Below are 23,907 nucleotides of genomic sequence, written 5' to 3' on the forward strand. Positions count from 1 at the left end.
TCGGTAAATGACATATAGGGATCAGAAGTAACCTGATTGAACGACCCTTGAATGATCAGTATTGACCATCGACTTTGGAAAAGCAGACGTCATCATAAAAAAGGCAAAGGTTGAGCGAAGTGACCCATTATGCTGTCGTCCGCTGGTACCTATTTATATTCCTGCTTTAAAGAAAGGCACTGTGAGAGTGAAGTGTCATGCCCGAGAACAAAACACAATGACCTCGGCCAAGGCTCATACCAGGACCGTTCGATTTGAAGTCTAATCAATAGGCCACTGCGCCTTCACTAAATCAGATTTCTATACAAGTGTAACAAATGGAGAAGACAACGAGGACAAAAGTGAACACCAAATCCCAACATAACGTCAAAGAAGCCATGTCAATGCATTTTAAGACATTTTTCTGATCAGTTTCAAATTAAAGGAAGCTTCAAAATAAAAGCTTTCTGACGTATAAAAAAACACCAACGGATTAATAATAAAAACAAAGATCTCTTCGAGATATCGACTTTTTTTGCATGAAGTTAGTATGAGTAGAAGGTTTATCCTGGGCATTGTTGTTCGAACATATCATGGAAGAATTCAAACGTCTTTCAGTTCAAGCATTTTTTTATTTTCGCGGAGGAAATGCTGTATTTGTCAGTCGCGACGGCTGGGTGCTTTGCGACTCATATACTTTGGCTTGGTTAAAAATGGTAAACTTTGACGTTTGCCTTTAATCGAAATAGTTGTTTCCTTTCAAGTTAGAAAGATTTCTACTCGGCTTAATGCAGGGTTCCCGATAAAGGTTACGCACGACAGAGTTACCTTTTGTCTCGTCACGCAATCTTAACCCCACATTGAGAAGTAAATTTTCGTTTGGATATTACCAAAAGCCGCTTCTCCTTGCGTTATTCTTTACCTTACGGCTACACATGCCATTTCTAACGACTACATTTCCAGCAAAACAGTTGCTTTTTATTTTTCTAATGGCGATGCATTAACTTCTGAACAGAAGCAAAAACGTTTAGCGTTTACTGCTTCCACCGGAAGTAATTTCACAACAGGCTACAAAAACACTTGTAAATATCACTTAACACATTTAATGATGTTGCAATTCTAAATTGTGCAACTCAGCAGAAATAATCAATTGTCACGAAATGAGTTCCCTTTGGTTAACTATTAGCAACGTTTTAGTGTGTGAAAGACTTGTACCAGTACAAATTTGCGTTGTTAATCGTTTTAGGTTAAATTAATATTAGCGCCTAAAGACTTGTGCCGGTACAAATTGCGTTCTTAATCGTTTTAAACTTCGCTGCCTTCGAGCGCTGAACCCCTTACATTCTTAATTGGTTATGTGACGTAAGATTTGGGCTTCTCACGTTTTTGATTGTTATATAACGTTTGTAAATTTGACAAGTCACGTTTTTTCTACAAGAACGGAAGTGCTGAAGCACAACTATAGAGTGACACTTTACAAGTCACGCGCTTTGATCACCCACAGCGGAAAGTATTCCCTTGAGAAATTAAAACAGTCCCTTGAGAGTTAACAAGAATGTGGTTCCTTCCGGTTCCAGATTACCCCACATAACCGCTATTCTCCTTCCTTTTGCTTGTAAACAAGCAAAAAAGTCGAAAAAAAGAAGACGTTTTCGAACAATGCCAGTGTATTCAAGATGCATTGTTGGGGACAAAGCTCCTTCAAGCAAACGTTGAAGGGAATAAAGAAATTTATCAATAAGGACAGACAGGGAATGCCTTGATGTAACACGAAATTCTCAACACATTATTACGAAGAAATGCTTTGCAATCATTAGGGAGAATATACTTTCAACTGGAGCCTTAACTGATACTTCATGGTCTAAAAAGGAATAGTCAGGTATGTAGTTACCGTTCTGTTGTTTTTCTCACTTTATTTAACTCTGCCCACCACCACTTAGCCATATTTACTTTTTGTTTTCTTTTATAGATGTAAGCTTTAAGGCGTTTATTATTCGCGAATCTTTTAGATCTATCTCCACCCATTGAATGCTTTAGTCAATCTGACATTAAAAAGAAACCTTTTATTAACGATTTACAGCTTGCTCGCCCACAGCGAAAATACTTAGTACATTACATTCATCGTATTGTTATTATTATTAAACATGATTAATTCCAGTTACTTGAGGCTCTTTTTTACACTGTCAAATTGTATATTAATTTTCTTTAAAAAGCTGACACTTTAATTTAAAGTTGACATTGGGAATAAAACCGTATTAACTAAGAGGAAATTGCATGAAAGATTCTCCGATAACAAGCACAGAAGTCAAGAAAACGGCTTGTCAAAAGTAGATTCGCAGCTCTTCTAAATCTCACGCTGGAGGAGCAAGAACAGCGATGAATGAAACAGCTGGTTTGGTCTTAGAAGGGACGACAACAGGAATTTCTTCAACGAAAATGTCTTTTAATGATTGCTTCGTTCTACCAGATCCAAGAAGAAGTTACGAAGAAGTTATGGATCGCCATGCGTCGAACCTTATAACAGCCATTTTAAACGCCGTGTCCTCGCCATTCGCCGTTATAGCCAACTTTCTTGTTGTTTTTGTCGTCGCACGGAACCCTGCGCTTCACACTCCTTCGAACGTTCTTCTGGCGAGCCTGGCATTCTCAGATCTCATGGTGGGCATGGTGGTGCAACCTTGTTACGTTGCGTTTCGTCTCTATGAAAACATCTTGCATGTAGTACCGCCTTGCATGTTGAGAATCGTCTACTCGGAGAGCTTCTGGGTGTGCTATGGTGTCTCGTTCCTGATGCTAAGTGCGATCAGTATTGAGCGGTATATTGCCCTGCGCCTGCACCTTCGCTACAAGGAGTTAGTGACAACGCAGCGTGTCCTTTGGGTGGCTATCATTATCTGGGTGTCGGATATTTCCCTCACGTTTACGGAGTGGATCGCTAAAAGCAAGCTCCTGCGAAGATGCCACGCGGCACTCTTACTTTTCTGTCTCTTGGTTACCTTCTGCACTCATATTAAGATATTCTGGATTCTGCGTCGTCATCAGCGTCAGATAAACAGCATCAACCGCATGACGACGAAAAGGAGGAATTTCCAACGCCAAACTAGACTCGCTGTAAGCGTTTCGTACATTGTAGTCATCTACATTACATGTAACATCCCTGTGCTATGCGTGATGGCTTACACCTTTGCTGGACGGTCAGCTTCAATAGCCTTAATGTTTTTAGTTGGGCCGAGACCATAGCTTTCTTAAATTCGCTGATCAATCCTGTCATCTGTTGTTGGAGGAATCGAGGGATCCGCCGGGCCGTTTTCAATGTTTTGGCAAAAGTTGTTTGTTTGAATAGAGCCCTGCCACAGATGGAGCTTGGCAATACATCCTTTGTTTTGAGAGGCAATAACCGACTGTCAACTCCGGGCCACGACAGGAAATGAATGTGGATAACTCAATAAACTAAAATGAGAGATATTGCGCACAGCAATAAAGTAAGTTGACAAGACACGACGAGATTCAAGATTGATGTCCGAAATAAGAAACAGAGGCAAACAAAGGAACACCTTTTCGTCCGTAGCTTTGAACATTCAATTCTTGCAACCGTTTTCCAGGAATTTACCTTAACGTTTGTATTGAGAATTTGGTCTTATATGAAGAAGACTCGGTTCATTTGTGACTCTTGTTGATAATCTCATCACCTGTGTGCTTGAGAAATAATTGAGTTTGCACGGAAAAATTAATGTTGATCAATTAACAAAATCAAAGGAAAGAAAGAGACGGTGAGGCAGCTTTTTAAGAAATTTTCATAAGCAAAAGTATAAGAATACGTTTTTATTGATTCTGATATTTTTTTACACTGCACTCTAGTTTTGTTTCCTTAATCTATATCCAGTTTATTTTCAGTTAAAAGTTAAAAAAAAATTTAATATGAAATGTATTGCCTTTATAAATTTTACTTGATAAAACCGAGGGCAAATGACGTTTGATCAGGCTGTAACATGAACTGTTGTCAGACCATTTTTTAATCTTTTATAATTATATTGCCGAAATAAAAGGAGAAATTCAAAACAGATAAAATCACGGTAAAGACCACTACTAATACGTTTGCCATTAGCCAAAGCAATAACACTTAACAATCAGTTATTCACTGCATTATGCCAAAAGCATCTTGCACAGGATATTAAACAGTAGAATAAAATGTGCAAGCTGCATGGTCACACACTAGAGTTTCAACCACAGACTTTAAGGTTACACCATAATAAACAGTACCACATAAAAGAACAGCTCAAAAGCTTTCATTAGAATGGTCACACATTAGGATTTCATCTGGAACCACTTTTGCTACAACATAATGTACAGTACCATAAGAAAGTCTGGTGCTGGCCTTCACTTTTTTGACCTTCTCCTCAATTAAACCTAAATTAGAAATAGAACACTTTATAGAGCGCCACGTGTCGAACCTACTACTTAAACCGAAAGGGCTCGTTTTAAAGGTTTAACGACAGACTCCAAAGTAAGAATCACATTACGCGACAAACGTTTTAACTTAATTCAAAAGGAGAAGGCTATCGAATGTAATTTATATTACCTATACAGGTCCGTGTGTACACTAAATAAACAAAACATAAATAAAAGTTAATGTAGCACATATTCGAAAAAAGCAAAATAAGATGAGAATCGCTGATTTCAATACGATGACGGACATTATCGCTCAAGAGGCTTGGTTAATCTTAATTAGAGTACTGTGAATTAGAGTATTCCAACCGTAGTTGGAACTGTAATTGGAAAAAACCTAGGAAGTAAATAATGAAGACTTTTTTCATTAGATTTATTTTATTTGAGCCTATAAATAACACCACCGATTGTTGAGTATTGTAAACTAAGTTAGATTGACTGGATAGAAACTTCATAAACTCTAGTGGTAGCTCATTTGATTTTGAAAAATTTAAAACACAAAGAGCTCAAACTTTAATCCGTGTTTTGAAAGTACAGCAATAAATTTTAATCAATTGAATGAAACGCGGTTTTGTGATTTTTAATTACATTTCTGCCTTTCAGAGAAATTCATAGTATGGCTCTAAACACTCATCTATTTGTTTTATATCCGCGGTATTCAATTAAGCTGTTGATTAAAAGAAACAGCATATGTTAATATTGCCTGTGGACTATCGCGAATTTAAATTTTGACATAATAGTCACTGAAAGTTGATGGACGAATTTTAAAAGCCTTATATCGTTGATGTATTGTGACATTTTGCCCTCACTTCAGAGGTGCTCAGTGGTCCTCAGTGACAAGAGTGATTCTAAGCGTAAAAAATATTAACCGTAGCAACGCGGCTAGTTTTCGCTTTACGGATCGAGTCTAAATGACGTGGACGTAGGGCGCAATGGCTTTGAATCATTCAGTGAAGTGCTTTTTCCTTTTCAATCCTGACTTTGATAAAGTTCATTACCGTTACACCACCAACTTTGTAACAGGTATTATAAATGGAATCTTCTCTCCCGTCGCTGTTATTGGAAACTTCGCGGTTCTCTTCATAATCTGTCGAACAGCGTGGCTTCGAGAACCGTCGAACCTCCTTCTCGGATGCTTAGCTGTTTGCGACATGTTAGTCGGCGTCATTGTTCAACCTAGCTACGTTTCGTTTCGACTGAGTGAGAATCGAGACCATTTTGTACCTTGTTCTGTACGAATGATCTACTCGACGTCATTTTTCATCTGCTATGGAGTATCCTTCCTAACTTTGAACGCAATAAGCTACGAGAGGTACTTGGCCTTGGCGCTTCACCTCCGTTACAAAGCCATAGTTACCAAGCGACGTATTCTAATGCTGGCAGCTTTTATATGGATTTTAAACACATCTTTGACCTTTCTTCAATTTGCTGGGATCAACACTGCTATACGAGCAATTCACCTTACGTTTTGGTTCCTATGCCTGGTAACTTCGGGCCTGCTTCAGTTTAAAATTGTCGGCATTGTTCGTCGGCATCACGACGAAATACGACGGCAAGAAATCCAGTTGAACTCGCACGCGCACAGCTACCGACGCCAACTTAAACTTGCCGTCAACATCGCTTATATCGTGGGGATTTACGTTTTCCTTAACCTGCCGGTCCTTGTAGTGACCACTTACCATCAAATAGTGCAAGGAAATTTAAGTAGTTATAATTATTACAGCTGGGCAGAAACGGTTGCGTTATTGAATTCTTCACTGAATCCCATAGTTTGTTGCTGGCGAAGCCGAAACATACGAAAAGCAGTATTTAAACTCATCGCTTCGTGGATAACTTGTAGTATTTTGAACGGAAATGAAGATGCTAAAACTAATGTTGTCAATTCGAGACGGTATGATTTTCAATGTCAAATGCAAATGAAGCCTCTTCGACTTCAAGAGCTTAAATCTGGATGGGAAAAATACACTCAAATAAATTCATAGCGACGTTTTCAAGCGGATCTTAAGACATAGCGTTTGTAATTATTTAGAGCAATAAAAAGTTTGCTGTTTTTTGTACATTTTACAAAGGGTACTATATCAAAATAAACAACTGCTCTTGTGTATTTTAATTTGTCTTTATACACAGAAAAAGTATTTGTTTTTTGGATTTGTCATCTACTTACGTCATCTCTGACACTGGGTCAATTTTTGACATTTTAGCACGCAGAAAATGGACGCTCTTTTAACAATTCGAAAATAGGCATCTATAATTGTTTTAACTCGTGTTTTGTTTTGGGATTAATCATTTCATAAAATATTAATTAGAACAAAAGCACTGTATGCAAATATATAGATTTAATTTTGTTGTTATTTCTCTTTGTTTTTCCGTTCATTAATAGTTTACATATTAAGGTATATCTTCTGCTATTATCATTTTCCACTGTTTTTACGGTTTTCCTTTCTATTGGGCGAACTATTCCGTAGGCCGCGAAGGCTACGAAGATGGTAAAATAAAGTTCTAGCGTTTTATTGATGTCTACATGTAGCCCAGCTTACATTGCGTTTAGGTAAGGTGAACCATAACACTTCGTACTTGCCTCAGAACTTATTATAACGCATGAAATAGATCTTTTCTAAACTGATAATCTCGGTGCTGTCGCATATTATTTCCCAATTGTGCTACACTTGCTAAAGCAAGAAGATCGATTCACATTATTTACTATACTGAGAAAAATGTGCCCGCTCTCTAAATTCTCACCTGAAACGAGGCCTGGGTATGAGAGAGCGGCGATTATTTAACAATTACACTACGATTCTATGTTTACTACTAGTGGTAACCACAGGTTAGAAAGTGCGGGCCTCGATGCAGTTAGCTTGGAAAATTACTTCAAGTCGAACAGTGTCGATAAATCACTGGACAAAAGAAAATTATTCCGAGTAAGGTCGAGTAACGCGTCACGCTTAAGTCACGAATGTTTTGTTATCGTTTCCTATTGCCGCGAACCAATCAGAGTTGTTTTTTTGATTGACAGTTTTGCGAAGTGTAGTCGAGCACGCGGTGTGAATTAAGATGTGATTTTCCTCCGTCAGCAAACTCGCTTTGTTGTCAGTGTTATAAGGAATTTCTCGAGAATAACCGTTGTTGGAATCATTCGCTTTGCCGTAGTTTATCTGTGATACAATCACAGCAGATCTTCTCAAAAGCGACACCTACAAGACAACGTCTGCAAAACGTAATGTCTGCAATCTTCCGACAGAAGCCTCGATCTAATGTGACAAACTGTTGATTTTTTGCATTCTTATCGATCTTGGAGACAAGATTTTTCTCTTCCGGTGTTACGACAAACTGTCGTGATTGACACATTTTTTGCATTCCGATTGTTCTTAGTGGAAGAACAAAATTTTCAACTTCCGGTGTGCAGATAGCCTTTATAAACGTGGCGCGCACGCGTAATACGCAATCCGCTGGTCACTGTCAAGATTAGGGTTGCGGGCCTCTCTTGGGCCCGCAATGAGCAAAAAGTCAAGGAGGCGCAGCTGAGTTGACTATAACTCATGGGAAACGAGGGCGAGGATTGCGAGGATTTTTAAAGCCAAAAAACGAGAGTAATTTTCCCGTTAAGAGCAACTCGCACGCAATCGTGTTCTATTTAACAGTTATTCCACGAGCGCGCGTTGGATATGAGATGGTAGATAGCCAACGAGGCGCATAGCGCCGAGTTGGCTATAACGATCTCATATCCAACAAGCGCGAGTGGAATAATGGTTTTTTAATTAAAAACGCCCAAAGAATTGCAATATTTGAGCTCCACAGCTGTTTCCGTTCACGCGTATCGGCTACCATATTTGTGGTCAATGGTATATGAGCTCATATACCATTGGCTGTTGACCAATCAAAATGCAGGAATTGTAATATACCATTGCCAGTTTTTTAATAACAGCAATTATACAATAACCAAGCTACTGCGCGCGTTGTGATTGGTTGATGACTCTTATCTATTAGAGTACAGACACATAGATGACGTCATGTGGTGATGTGACTCGCGCGCGTGATCAGAGTTCATAGTCTAAATCAGTGTTGTCGGCAGAGTTTTCAAAACTCGCGGCGCCACAACAAAACAAAAAAAGTTAAGCAAAATTATAAATCTACAATGAGGAACAATCCGCAAAGTATCGTTCACCTTTCCACACACTTAACTGGGCTAAACAAGCTTGAAGTAGACAGTGAATGTAAGAGTTTGTCCGATGTTGAACAGGTAGACGACGCCACGAGAAATTCATGAATGGCGGTTGAAGGCCGAGGTCAATTTTCGAAATGGAATAAAGGCTAGTTTTCTCGTTGATGTTTTAATTTATAATATTCTTTTTATTAAATCGGTTTAACAGTGCTTCGAGGATACGGAAAACTTTCTCTTGAATTGCTTACACTGAAGTGTTCTGAAATCTTCTGTTATTGTATAAAACAAATAGATTCCATTTTGCTGTGGGTCTGCCTAGCGGCTCGTGGGCCCCTTTGTTTTGTTCTTATCACATTTTGACGTCATCTGTGATCTATAACTGAACTGGCGCACGGCAAAATGGAATCTATTTGTTAAATAGAACAAAAAAAGCAATAAGAAAACCAATCAGAATCGCGGATTTTCAATAGAACACGGCCGAGGATCTACTGGTGAGTCTTATAGACAAACGTCTTGCACCAGTCTCAATAAAAGCTATATGAAAAAATCTTAGGTTTCGAATAGCTTTATTGATTCTATCTTTAAGTTGAACATTTCACTGCTAGCGACAAATAAATCTCAAAAAGGACTCTACATAGTTCGACAATGCAAGAGGAGCCTGACGGGGTAAATGGGAATCTGGTTTGCCTATTTTTGATCTGGGATAATGGGATTTGTTTCACTGGGACTGGAAATCACAAAATAAATGTGAAAATGGGACTGGGATTTGGGAAACAAAATAGACTGGTAAATGGGATTTTGGCAAAATTTAGGCTGGTGAATGGTATTTATATACCTCCCATCAAGACCCTTATACAACAAAAGGTAACAATGGGTTAAAATATCTAACTCTTTGTTAAAGAGGAAAAACAATTTAAAAATATCTTGAACACTGATGATGTTTTAATCGCACATAGCCGAAATATACAATAATCGCGCCTCACAATTTAATTTTAAATAATTAATACTTCATTAATAAACTTATATTGCGCAAGTATTAATTGACGATTTTCACCTGCGCATCACATAATTTGTAAAAATTAAAACTACTAAAAATCCCTTAGAAATAATTAAAATACTAAAATACATCTTTGGTGCAAATTCTAATTAATACTAAAAAAGTAAAAATTAGCTTAAAAAACGCCTTCTGAAAAAAATGAGTCTTGATACTTTTTAAAACTACATACAGCTGAAATATTTCTAATAAAAATGGGAAGATCATTCCAAAATTTTAACGCAGCCATATAAAAAGATCGGTCACCCAGCATACTTGCATGTTGGAAAGTTAAAAGTATACCATTATTTGACCTTAAATTATATCTACATGTACCACTAGTAATTTATCTGTTATTTACTTATAGAGCAGTTTTCACTTGAGTGTCGAAAGTAATAGGCCTTATCACGGTTTTCGACGCCGTCTTGACGAGTAGGCATAGTGGGTAGAAATTACAGTGTTTGTGTGGGAATCCGACAGCGAATATCTTTTACAAAAATTGGATTCTGGACAACTTATGAATTGTAAAGTTAAGATACTAGGCAAACGTTTTTATTTACCGAGTTTGAAGGATGTAACTGGGCTAGAAAGCGCTCAGTTACGTTTTTAATTTCCCGTACATTTGTCTACAATTTTTCACGCGAACAGCGCCAATCATGAAGAATAAAAGCACACAAATGTATGGGGAAATTACAAACGCAACTGAACGCTTTCTAGCTCATCCTACATAAAACCGCTCTAACGAATGCTCCAATAAGACACCTTTTAGATGAGAAAAAGATCAATATAGCATATATACAAACAGTGGAACTCGTCGACAATAGACGACTCGCAGAATGGACAGAGTACATAGGACATAGTATCTTCATCGTCCAGTTTCAAAAGGAAGTAAGTGAGACGAAATCCTCATTTTGGTTACCGCCATTCTTTGATTAACATCCTTTATGATTCCTGGAGAGGAATCCAGGTACATTTCCATTTTTATTTCACTTTAATTTGGATTTGTTGACATGTGAGGGATCAAAGTTATCCTTGTTTGACATGAGACGCTCCCACTGATAGGTTATCATTCTCTGATAACGCGTTGGTGGTAAAGAAGGAAGAATTTGAGATGACCAACTGGGGCTCTTGATGGCATCTGAACCTAACTAAGGGAACATTGTTATCTGGCATTTCCAAGGATGACAGATAGCCGAACACGTTTCTGTCATTTCCTGCACTGGGAAAGAGTTTTCTAATTGCTCTACGAATTGCCCTCACTCTCCAAAGGCAAATAACTGGGTTAACTGACGAATTTATGAAGGCGACCGTTTCCGCCCAGCTGTACAAATTGTAGGTGTTTATATCGATGAGAATTATTTGATGGAACGCTGTAATAAGAAGAACTGGAAGGTTGAATGCTAGATAAACTGCCACAATGCATGCAATGTTCGCTGCAAACTTGATTTGCATTTGGTTGCGGTTGTTCGGGCTTCTTTCACAAGGTGGACAACTCAAATGAAGTTGCTTGATCTGTTTTTGATGACGGCGAATTATCGGGAGGATTCTCAACTGACTAACAAGAGCAATTATCAACAAAACTAACCACGACACAAGATGAATGGCTCTCGCTGCTTCGTTATGGGCCCATTGAAGAACCGTTAAGAGAATATTTACGATCCAGATAATGATTACCAGTTTAATGACTCTTGAATAGCGTATAAGGTGCGGGTACTTAAAAGGAAAAAATAGCGCTAAATAACGTTCACAGCTTATGGCGCATAACGTCACGAGCGAAACACCATAACACATGAAAAATCCCGTGGAATAAAACAGCCTTAGTGGGCAAGGAACAAACATGTGTTTGTTTTCAATAAGTCTAAAAGCAACGTAACTTGGCTGGACAACCAAACCGACGAGAAAGTCTGACACAGCTAGACATCCCAACAGCATGTTCAACGGAGTTCGAAGCGAAACTTTCTTGGCGATCACCCAAACGATGAGAAAATTGGCCACCACACCAAACGGCGACAACACGGCATTTAAAACACCTGTTAGCAAGTTTGTAGCGTATCGATCCGCAACTTTATCGAATTCAGGATCGGGTAATATTAAAAGACAGAAGTCGTTCTTGCGAGTTGAGTGGTTGGAAAGTGCTGCTGCTAAAACGCCTGTGAGATTGGTCATGTCGTTGTGTCGCTCCTCGCCTCCTCGTAAGCGTTTTTCTAAAAACTAAAACAGCTGAACAGCCCGTGGTTGACACTCTAGTCTTCTAATGTGTTTATGTTAGACTTGCTTATGGCAATTTCCAAGCTAAGTTAAACATGTCAGGATCAGTGCTAAACGATTTTTGTGTTTTAAATGAGCTGGCTGTCAACACAATAGAAACTATATGTTATACTAATGTATTTAAATTTGCAGCGAGTTTCAAAAGAATAAAATTTGTTTTTTAATCAGAATACGTACCTTAATATCGAAACTTTCTAACCTAAGATCTGTTGGCGATATTTTCAAATTAAATTAGATCGAAAGTTTCCTTGTTAAAGTTGACAAGTGATGTAAAAGATAATGACAAGTGTAAGAATTCCTTGTTATGCTAAAGCTAACGAAAATTAAAACAGATGGCGAAATCGTTAACCATTTGAATAATTTCAGTTCGCTTGAAGAATAAAACCGAATGTCCCAGCAGGAAATGCAATATACTTTTATTTTAGTGGTGATATAGGCTTTTGTTTAGTATTCAGACCCGCTTCTCACCTAAGAAGTTGAAATTGATTAACATTATCAAACGGATCGAAGTCTGTTAGAGCGAGAAAAACATACGATTAAAGGCTAATCCTATTTCAACCAGAGAAATGCGCTTCAGATCTAAGACCATGATTTAGGAGAGTTTTCAATTCGGCACTGGAATATCAAATCTACATTATTTCAATAATGAAGGCAAGTTGGCCAGGACACATTAATATTTGTTTAAAAAAAACACTCAGTCAAAGAAAGGTTGATTTGAAAATATCGTAGTAATTTATTCACTTATGTGTGTTGATTCTATATTTAGCACTTCCTGAACTCACAAACCCTTATATTTTTGAACGTATAGCCAAATTCAATCTTTAAAGCAAACAAATTCAAGAAGGATATCTCTCGTCTTTTTTCTCGAAAAGTTAGATCAACTTTCAACTGCGTTATTTACCTGTCGTCCCGCCGCCAAGAAGGAACCAATTTTATAGCCACCGGCTGTCTCTGTTCTCATGGCTTCCTGTGTTCTCATTCAATTTCCGTCAGTTTCTGTTTCTGAACATTGTCTGAAATTGGAGAGAAAGGTTTAGAGGACATTTGCTGAGCCCCAAAATATATAAGACTTAATTTGAATAAAAACTAAGACAGATCGCACTTAAAGCGGTTTTCTTGTAATATTAAACTTTCCAGGTTGTCAAGATATCATTATTACCTTGCCAAAGAAAAGTTTTAATTGGATATTTAATAATAGGCTTCCAAACTAACATTTTATACGATATTTTTTAATCTTGCATGAACTCTATACATCAAGCTACCGCCATAAAAAAAATTGCGTTGATTTAAATGGGAACTTCTTCCTTAGTGGTGACTTTCAGTTTTAGGGCTTCGTGTTAGTAAATATTCTACGACCTCACTGCCGGGGTTAATCCTTGTTTCCCAAGCGCCTTGGAGTATTTGTACTTCCTCGCGGGCGGATAATTGTTCATTGTATGTTTCCCTCCGCACATAACCCATAAAATTTCTTTCCTGTGGCAAACAACTAATATCACATATTAATCCTCAGTGCATTAGGGTTTTATCCTTTAAATTTTATTTTTAATGACTCAAAGCAAACCACTGTTTAACCTTGCAGGTTGCAACTACCTACTCCTAATGATAAAAAATTTAAACCCCAAGTTTTAAATTTACGAAAACAATTATGAGTTCCGTTTTTTCTGTTACTTTAAAACACTTTTCCGGTTGATTCGACAAAATTGAAATCGACGTGAAATTTAAAAAAAAACATGTTTCAGACAAATTTCACATCTAAAACGAAGGTTTTTTCCCCTTCACATTATGTTCCAAACGGTTTATTGAAACAAACTATTGTTCAAGCCTGCAGGTTGCGACCAGCTGCTTGCAGTGAAAATAAAAACTCCAAGTTTTTCAAAAGCAGTTACGAGCTCCCTTTCTTAAATTTGTTTTCAAAACATTTTTTTCTGGATTTAATTCCACAAAATTGAAAATGTTGGTGATATGAAAACGACTTGCCACAGACAAAAATAAAGTTTACGACACTGAGCTCAGGTCTTAATTTCTCGTTTTTCTCGAAAAAGCAGGCATGACAGATGTTGTCCCAGATGAATCGCTTTTAACTAACTCGTGTGTTTTGAATATTCAAATTACTAAAATAAATTATTCAACTGACATTCATTTCGATAAATACTTAATTTCACAACCAACAGCCATGCATGATACAAATTTAAAAACTTCAACTGAAACCTCGTATTTAAAAATTGCAGTGAAAATGTCCTTACACAACGCGTCGCTCTATAGTTACGGTGAATTCGTCTTATCAAAAGACCTAAGCCTGCTAGTTGAAAAAAAAGTCGACATGTCTTAAAGATTTGATAAATTAATAGCGACTGTGCCATTTCGCAACTATGAGCAGAATATACCGTGGGTTATCGCCCTGACGCCTAGTAAATATGAATTGCCTCCCAGTGAATATGACATTTCCTTTGGACGCATCGTTAAAAGCAGGTTTTGACCCATGTATTTTGAAACAGCGATAACTCAATTTGCATGCTCTTTGTGGTAATATCTTTTTTCCTGTAAACAATTGCGTCAGCAAATATAGTCCTCTTTGATGTGCTTTAATTCAGGATAATTTTACTGTCAAAATAAATCAGTCTATATTAAATGCAAACGCTGGTTTCTTTTGAACTCGGCCGACAAAGATTGCGAACAAACCGAAGCATAATTACATTGAGCAAACTCAGTTACTTCACTGCAGCCTAAGTCGGACTCAAACGTAGGGATCAGTGTAGCTAAATTTGGTACTCCCTCTGGCAGTAGTGTATAAGCAACCTTCGTAAGCTTGTAATTCTACTGGTTCCCTTTTGTAGCAGTAGCTATTATCATCAGTTTTTTACGGCTATGAGCATTGTCCTAATTCTGTTTTTTGTTCAATTGTATTTTGAAAGGCTAACTAGCGCATTTACAAAGCTCAATGCGCTTCACAATTAGAATTTTGGGATGAGATGGACATCATGTGAGACCCTGCGAGAGCTGCTACCCGACCATGTGTATGATCTCCCCCCCCCCCCCCTCTTTCCTTCTGGAATGGAAGCTACCAACACCGGGAACTTCATGCCCTCTCTTTGGTGGTGTGTGGGTTTTATACTCCCCGGGTGATTAAAAAAGGCAGGAGACGGGGCTACGGTTTTGTTTGGCTACTCTCCTTCCCAAGGAGAAACACAATATAAGACCCCGGCTTGGTTCGATGTAGGACCTCTCATCCTAACCATTGGACACAGCACCTTTAACTAACTTACCTTTAACTGAGATTGAATTTAATGGTGACAAGCGGAAGTTGGTCTCTATGCTTTGGACTCAGTGGACTACCAGTGCACGTTACCAAGAAACACGGTGAGTAAATGGTGGAAAGAAGCTTTGATTTTGAAATGTAATTTCCATTTAGCAGCGGGCCAATAGCATTTCGACAACTAAGTTTAATCTAGCTACCTGGTTAACAACTGTTTACGTAAGCTACAACTGGTAGATTATAATGTAATGATATGGCTTTTCACACATAGACTTTATTTCGTCTTAGAAGACTTTGTTCCAACTACAGGCTCAAAACACACTTGCAGCTAGTTAAGAGGATTACGACAGTTGATGTCAATCGAAAAAAACGTTCTCCCAGAAATGTTCCTTAGTTAAAATTTTGCAGTAGCCTCAACAACCTCCCTTAACCTCCAAAACTGTTTATTGTTTCAGGAGAACATGTTTACTTGATCTTAATTTTACTATAAGGAGTAGGAAAGATCAGACGTTGCATATTCACTTTAAATGAACTGTCATACTAGTCTCCACAACCCCTTCCCACACGTTTTTTTTTTTGCCTCAACTTTTCTTTTATCTTAAAAACTTATCGAAATTCCCATTTTGTGGCTACGTTGTTGTAGGTAATTCTGGCCCTATTATCTGATCTCCCGAAGCATGACGAAGTCGATTGTGGTGAAAAACGACTCCATCGACGTAATTTGGTATTTTGCGGCCATAATGCTCGAAAGTCTATTTTTTCCAGCATGCATTTGTATTATTAATTGCTATTGTCTTATTAAGTAATACTGTCTTTAGCATAACAAAGCCAGCTTTGTGGAAATTTAGGTTTCTTTGCGCAGATGGAAAATTAGACGTGGCTTAAGTGACGTCGTTATCGACTATCTGACGGTTACTTTGCATGTCCTATTTTCGTTCCTGTCTGAACAACAACCTGTCAAGTGTTTAAGAAAGCAATAAAATTCAGACATTGGATAATTTCTCAGTGTTGACACATCGGTGCTAAAGTGTGAAGAAAATTTATAGGTTTTGGCTGCTTCAAGCCTTGAAATGGAATTCTTCGATGCAAAAAATTCCACCAATCCGACAGTGACTTTCTCGATTACTCCTTCCAGAAGCAGCGGTTGTTTTCATCTTCCAGATCCAGAATTTGACGACGCTTACCACCGCAGAACAACCAATCTTGTGACAGGTGTTGTGAACGCCGTTTTATCGCCGTTCGCCGTTGCAGCAAATTTTCTCATCATTTTGGTAATCTGCAGAAAAACGTCGTTGCAGACGCCTTCGAATTTGCTTCTCGGTTGTCTTGCAATTTCTGACATCTTTGTTGGTTTGGTTGTACAACCAGGTTATGTTGCTTACAGGCTTCTGGAAAACCAGAATGGTTTCGTCCCATGCGCTGTCAGAAAGTTGTTCTCGACAGGGTTTTACGTGTGCTATGGTGTTTCTTTCATGACGTTGTGCACCATTAGCTGCGAAAGGTTACTAGCATTGCTCTACCACTTGCGGTATCATGATATTGTCTGCCGCGAACGCGTAACGAAAACTGTGCTGTTCATTTGGTTAGTTAATATACTGTTTACCTTTCTCCAATGGGTTCACAATTCCATTTTCAGGGGCATCCATCTCAGCCTGTGGCTTGCTTCGCTTACCATCGCTGCTGCCACACAGTGCAGAATTCTGCCCATAATACGGCGTCACCAGCGGCAGATTCGACAGTTTCACTCCAAGTCGTCCGCTCGTCACATGCAAATCAAGCTTGCAGTAAACATTGCATCCATAACAGCGATATATTTTGCGTTCAACTTGCCCGTCCTTGTTATCACCATATCTCACCAAATTGTGACTGGGCATATCAAAAGCTACAACTTCTACAGCTGGGCCGAAACAGCAGCGTTCGCAACGTCTTCTGTTAATCCGCTGGTGTGTTTTTGGAGGGTGAGGACCATTCGAAATGCGATCACAGGCATCTTGCCAAAACAACGAAGAACCGGAATGACAAACGACAAAAGATCGAAGGAACTACCGGTTGATAACGATGTTGCCTTGGTAAGATTTCGACAAATTACGAGGTCGTAGACAGGACATACGATCGAAAGGGAACAACCAGGAACGATTGTGTTATAATAAAAAATGAAAGACTGGTGCTATGCTCAGAATATAGTTCATGTAACTCGGGTTCGTTCTTTCATATCACTAATGTCTTCCTTGACTGGTATGTTCAATGCACAATAATTTAATAGATGATAAACTAGAGATATTGGCAGAGTTTAAGAATTAACAGAATTCACGTGGTTCACAGATGCATCTTACTTTCATCTCGACCATCCACAAACTAGAAAGAAATGATTTCATTTAAAGTTGTAATCGGATTTGTAGCTTTCTAGGGGCGAAAGAACTTTGTGTCGGGTAGGTAGGTAGCCTGTAGGTAGGTAGGTAGGTAGGTAGGTAGGTAGGTAGGTAGGGGTAGGTAGATAGGTATGTTGGTAGGTAGGTAGGTAAAAATTTATCTCTTTTGGTAAAATTTAATCGTTTCTTATCACTTTGTTATTCACCTTTTTCATATTACGGTGGTACGGTACCGAATCGAGTACCGAAGAGTTGAAGCTGTTATTAAAAAACTGTATCATTTGAATATTCTGCCTCATCATTTCTAATTTGTCTATATTTTCTTAAGCTTTGAGCTTGTTGAATCCTATAAGAAATAATTCTACTATTGGCGAATAGTGTTTTATCAAGTATCACGCTATTTTCGGATCTATAGGGATATTAATTTCTATCTTCCATTCTAGGAACTTCCTTGGCGTCAGGAAAAGCCTGTTGCTGTCCTCTAGTAGGCTATCAGTACATAGGAAAAACGAGAAAAGTATACCAACTTAGCTACAATAAAATGAATTGTTCAAAAAGTAAATGTGTAAGACCAAGTGTCGCACTTTTGATTGAAGGCAAAAATTATGCAAATCCTACAAAAACTATTTCTAGCTGAACTCAAAACACCTGACCACCTCTTGAACAAAAACACACAACCGGAAATCATCAGTCTAGCGATGAACTGCGCGTAGCAAAAAATATAGAAAAAAATATCAGCTACTAAACCGGGCCTCTACCGCGTCAATAAAGCAGTCCGGTCCTGCTTAAGGCTGCGGTTTTGGTCCTTTGATATATTTTTCCTTATATCGAATATTTGCTGTGGCAAATCCAAGTTGGGCAAATGATTGTCGATAAGACACCAACACGTACGCGAAAAGGGTTTTGGGATCTTTGAAACAAAGAAATCCCTCTATGATGACAGGTGGCTTGGTTTTGGAACTTGATCGGTCAGGCGCTTTTTACATTTATTTGTTTCTTCTCCAAGAAGTCACACAGCGTTTCTTTGGTCGCTCTCTTCTTGTCGCCTTTTCGGTTATCATAGAAATGCAAACTTTTCCGACGATTGTAAATTTCATAGTTCACAGTTGTAGGCGCCGGTTCTTAAGTGCGTGTATTTTTATTTTATTTTATTTTTTTATTTTTTTAAGTGCACTGTATTGAAATCTTATTTTGATGCAATATCTGGAAATTTTTTCTTCCTGAGCATCTTTGTTTTTACCTTGAAATAAAATTATGGTCTTGACTCCACTTTTTTCCCGGAAAGCACATTTTTTCTTGTTCCATTTTACTTCTTGGATGGGGTTGGGGAATGCTCTCGTCGCGAACGTTTGCTGAAGCTTGTTTAAGAAGTTGAGCAAACAACGTTTTGGCGTGAATAACGCCACCAGCGTGGTGTTTATTTTTCTTAAATACCCTATCTTAAAATTACAAGCATTTGATGATATCTTCAGAAAAGGTGGGGCACAAAAAATGCCACGTGGAAAATCAACTACAAAGTATTTGGCTGGAGCAGGGGATGTGAAGGAAAACTTGAAAGTTAAGTTAAGATATCGCGTTGCCGTTGGATGGCGAGGAGGCCGAAATTAACAGTACAGGAAATCTAAATGATCCCAGTGCTCCCATCTTCTTCCATTCGATTGGAGACTCCTTAGTAATATGCCATTCCTGCTCCACCCAAATAACTCAGTGAGACGCGTATAACAATTAGTCAAGAAAATGGCTCGATATTAATTTACATTATTTGTGCTGCATATCGTGTTTGTTTTCAGTTTATAGTACATCTCGTTTCAAACTGAAAACCTTGACCTGCGAGGCTACAGCTATTTTGGTTGATTCGCAGCAGTCAAATAGAGATTCTATTTAGATGACGAGTTAAGTTGGCTTAGCTGAGATATAATTTGTTTAACATTAGAACCAAGATCATACGCCATGCTTAGGGCTGATGCGAAAGAATACGTCTTCGGGTTCCCCGCCTAGAAAATTGATGGCAGGCAGACGATTGAATTATTAGCAGAACGCGTTATTAGCTTCCACTCCTTCAAGCGCCTGGAAACCGGCTGGTGAATAAAAGGCTGCATACCTCAAGAGATCCGCAATAATTGGACGCAATTTCACCATGGCCACTTACTACTATCATCAGACGTCTGCGACATCCAAGATATTTCCACGCCCCTTCACGATGATTGAATCGTGGTGCGTTTGGCTATACCACATGATCAACTTTTTTATACCACGTGATTTGGTAGACTATAGCTTAGCTGACCAAACCCGGTCAAGCGTTTGTTCTAACCATCCCACGGATTTTCATAATCGTTGTCGTCGTCTCAGCATCTAACTCACAAGAATCTGTCATCAATGCTATCAGAGAGGATTTTGACTGTTCGAACTGCCTTCATTAAACTTTTTCCCATTAATTTTTTTCCATTCAGGTTCAGCAGCTCCATGCTGACGTTACATCTGCTAGAGTTCTTCAGCATAATAAGAATACTTTTTACCGCGTAACCAACTCGCGTCATTTAAATAGGATGGTCATTTAGTATAGCCAAACATACTATGCGGGAGACGCTGGACTCCAGATAGAGCGGTTCTGGTTATAGTGCCTCAATCCACCCAGGTCAAAAATGGGTACCAGCAACCTTATTCTGGGAGTTAATCCTGCGATGGACTACCATCCCATCCAGGTGAAGTAGATATACTCCAAGTCGCTTTATGCTTCAGAAAAAGGGATAACAATAATAATAATAATAATAATAATAATAATAATAATAATAATAATAATAATTATTATAAAAACAATATATAATTATAATAAAAACCTTCCCAAAATCCTTTGCATGAAAATCGTCAATGCAATAACTTGTATGAATCAGCAGGAGAGTACGTCGTATAGAAATAACTCACCAAACTATTTTAGTATGACGTAAGTCACGGACCGATCTTTGCTCATTACGAAAATAGACTAAAAAAGCAGATGCAGTTTGAAGACATTGTGTGAGGACGGACGCCCAGGACCGAACAAAATCAAGGTAGCACACCAAAATGGGAGTCTGGGTACATCATGCGTGTGCGAGTAAAATTAAATTTATCCCATGTTACCGACACGTGCAGACGACACATTTCACTAGACCCCCAGAGAATTAAAATAGTGTTGAAAAATGGCACGTAAAAAGTACGGAGTAAAAAATACAATGAAAAGTTTGTTGCCCACCAGACATGATGAAATAAAAAAAATTTGCCAAAGGCGAGTTATCCATATAGCTTGATCAGTTCATGTAATGCTGAGCGAGGGAAATCCAGGGAGTGGCGCTTGGGGAGAGTAAGCGGCCCCCCTAGCCCCCTGCTTGCGGACCCCGCGGTCCGTATTGCGGGCGCATTTTCAAAATGGCGTCGACTAGTAGACGACATAGGAAGTCAATTCCCACGCGACACGAGTCCCGAAAAAAGGACGACCCCGAACGGAAAGAAAGGAAGAGGAGAAACGGTGGAAGCGCCAAGAGACGCCCCAGAGACGCAAGAGCTCGCGGAAAAAAAGGAAGCGCCACCACGACCAGCGAACCGGACAGCCCCCGACCCAGAGAAACCCCAGGACACCCCCGGAGACGCCCCCCCACACCCATACAGAGACTACCGAAACAGGCTACCGGAGTACAAGTAGGCCAGCCGAAATAGCTCCGGGGAGTAGGCAAAGAGCACAGTGTGCGAAACCCCCCCCCCACGCCCCAAAAAACAAAAACACCCCCCCCCCCCCCACGCACACACCTGAGAATAAAAGACACCATAAAAACGCAAAGCTATTCAGTTTGGATGGCCTTCAGTAGCATAAACTACAGCTAGCAATGTAAAAAATTAGATGAAGACTACATTTTTTTCTGCAAAATTATAATTAAGAAAGAAGGGTGAAAGAAAATGATTTCTCCTGGCCTGACCCAGGTAGACGTGCAAGGTAAACATATAGCTTGCCCAAAGTCCCAGTTTTGAAAGATAACAAAACAAATAAAAACCATAAACATGGCTACTAGCAAGTGGAAAAAATTATTGAATCCACAGCCCAACAGAAAGCAGTCAGTTTTTTTTCACACACTGAAAAAGGCCATTCAAATACAGCGCAGCGAAAAAGCAACAAAAAAACAGTTTTCCGGAGAAGAGTGCAAGCACCAGCAAAAGAACCACCCCGCAAAACAAAGTGACATAGCTCCCAGAACCCAATAAGGCACAAACTGAATATTGAACTGTTATGAAAAATTTTTTTGTGCCCGGCATTTAATGACTGCCACCGAGTCGAGTCACATACATCAAAAATTATGCTGATATTTGTCACGTCAGGTCACGGTGTCAAGATTGCCACTGCGTAGTACGATTTCTTGTCTGCCACGGTCCGAGTCCAAGTGAAAAGGGAAGAATTTTTTTGAGAGGCCTATTTATTAAATATTGTTAGCCTTGTAGTATGTAGGGTAGAGGTCACTAGGATGAGTGGAGAGGACTACTTTATCCACTAGGGAGCGGACGGGTGAATAGAGATCAGGATACGGGCTGGTGGAGGGAGAATAATGGGATGGGACCGCGTGGAGGAAAGAAAGGAACGGGGGGAGAGACAAAAAACGCAGATAATAGTGTGGGAGCGGCGACGCTCGTGTACTTAAGGCTGAAAAGTTGCACAAACAGCTAATTGGAAGCGGGGGAATGCAAACTAGTTTTCCATATTCAATATGGCGAAAATACATGACGCGCCTCAAACCAGTTTGAATCGTGAGGATTGTTGCAGCGACACAGTTTGTCGCATTCACGGATTCGCCGCGGGGTTGAGCGACGTGTGCCTAGTGTGTCCAGACCTTAATGGAGTTTAATTATAATGTTGGTTCCAAAAATATCCTACCTACCCCAAGATTGGACCCTTCCGACCCCCTGGAATTTCATTAGCTTATTTTTTTATGGTTGCCCCCTCCCCATGAATGTGAGTATCAAATTTGGAACCGCACAATGTAGGCACTTAGTATTAGCTGAGACAGATTCTTAACATTTAGGAAAATATTTTTTACCGTCATAATAATAATAAAAAAAAAAAAAAATCGAATTAGGATAGCGATGCGTACTGTCAAGGGGTCCTGCTAATTAAAAATTAAAAATATAAATACTAAATATAATAATAATGAAAATTGTATAAAAAGCGGATCATGCACTAAGTTAAAAACCTTAAAAAAACCACAATAAAATATTACAATAAAATCGTCCAACGTTTTCCTAAATAAAAGTCTAGAATTAATTTTCTTAATTCAAAGGTAAAATTAAAAATCGAGGCACCTATAAAATAAAAACTACGGCGCGCAAAATCAAGTTTGACTTTGGGCAGTTTTGCTCTCTTCCCGTTGTTTCTAGTGTTGGCGTTATATGTATCGTTCAAAGTAATTTTTAAACGGAGAACACACAGTTCCATTAAAACAATCAAAAACAAAAGAGCATGCTCTCTTTTGTAAAAAGTTGTTAATTGATATAATTCAAGATCACAACTTCGCAGACTGCACTTTGGGGAAATTATTTCCAAGCTTCGGTTCTCAATAGAGCGAATCATGCGTTAACGGGATTCTGACCATCCAAGACTATTGTAGCCACAATACGTAAATATTGGCATAATCATCGTTTGGTAGATTCGTTGGCACTGAAAGCATCAACGTTGGAACGGATACGCCGTAGGAGGTTGACTCTTCCTGCTGTTGTAAATTTTGCGAAAATGCGTTTAAAGTTAAGAGTTGGTCGAGATGTACGCCAAGGACTTATAACTTGCCGAGGGATAAAGAACCATTACTGAGAACCATTAACCTCGGTACGTTATGGGCCACTTGGCTCAACACAGACTTTACCTTATGTTACCCAGCCACAGACACACCGCAATACATTTTCAATCAGCATGAAGAGGGTGAATGAAATTTTGGGTGTCGGGGTTTACAGGGAAGAGTAGTAACTAAGCAGGTGCACTTGTTCGAGCCATTTTGAAAGTTTTCTCAATTGACCAACCCACGGTTAAAAGTATTGTTTACTACTGTGAAAATATGACAAAATAGTACAAACGAAATTCGTTAGTTAACACATAAGAACAAAAATAAAATGTTGCGTTGGTGTTTTTAATTTATGACCTGAATAAAACGTCAAGGAAATTAAACATACGTCAGAGATCCAGCTTTTCAAATTAAAAGATCAAAACAAGACGTTTGAAAAAAAACATAAAGCACACCAGTTGTCGTTCTGCGGTGAATGTGCGACTGGTGATATTTTCGAGTGTTTTACAGGCTTAAAATGACCATGATCGTGTTGGCCGTTTTGTACGGCCTGGACGCAATCCTGGCCTTCCTTGGAAACTTCTTCGTTTTACTCGTGGTTATTACGC

The 23,907-nt window shown here is 38.9% G+C and overlaps 3 protein-coding genes and 1 pseudogene across 3 annotated transcripts; 3 read left to right on the forward strand and 1 right to left on the reverse strand.

Annotated features, from left to right (window-relative positions):
• The first annotated feature begins 2,347 nt into the window (after positions 1–2,347).
• LOC144638708 (adenosine receptor A2b-like) lies at positions 2,348–3,753 on the forward strand (annotated as a pseudogene).
• Positions 3,754–5,272: 1,519 nt separating this feature from the next.
• Positions 5,273–6,533, forward strand: LOC144639139 (adenosine receptor A2b-like). The gene has a single exon (XM_078498386.1). The coding sequence runs from the start codon at positions 5,358–5,360 to the stop codon at positions 6,405–6,407; it is 1,050 nt and encodes a 349-aa protein (XP_078354512.1). The 5' UTR covers positions 5,273–5,357; the 3' UTR covers positions 6,408–6,533.
• A 3,894-nt stretch (positions 6,534–10,427) lies between these two features.
• On the reverse strand, positions 10,428–11,783 carry LOC144637549 (melanocyte-stimulating hormone receptor-like). The gene has a single exon (XM_078496623.1). It carries the CDS (start codon positions 11,781–11,783, stop codon positions 10,644–10,646), a length of 1,140 nt encoding a protein of 379 aa, XP_078352749.1. The 3' UTR covers positions 10,428–10,643.
• A 4,267-nt stretch (positions 11,784–16,050) lies between these two features.
• On the forward strand, positions 16,051–17,573 carry LOC144638504 (melanocyte-stimulating hormone receptor-like). The gene has a single exon (XM_078497696.1). It carries the CDS (start codon positions 16,209–16,211, stop codon positions 17,235–17,237), a length of 1,029 nt encoding a protein of 342 aa, XP_078353822.1. The 5' UTR covers positions 16,051–16,208; the 3' UTR covers positions 17,238–17,573.
• The last annotated feature ends 6,334 nt before the right edge of the window (positions 17,574–23,907 follow it).

This window comes from Oculina patagonica, chromosome 14 (genome assembly GCF_052425735.1).
Source record: "Oculina patagonica isolate OP01 chromosome 14, crgOcupat, whole genome shotgun sequence".
Classification (NCBI taxonomy): domain Eukaryota; kingdom Metazoa; phylum Cnidaria; class Anthozoa; order Scleractinia; family Oculinidae; genus Oculina; species Oculina patagonica.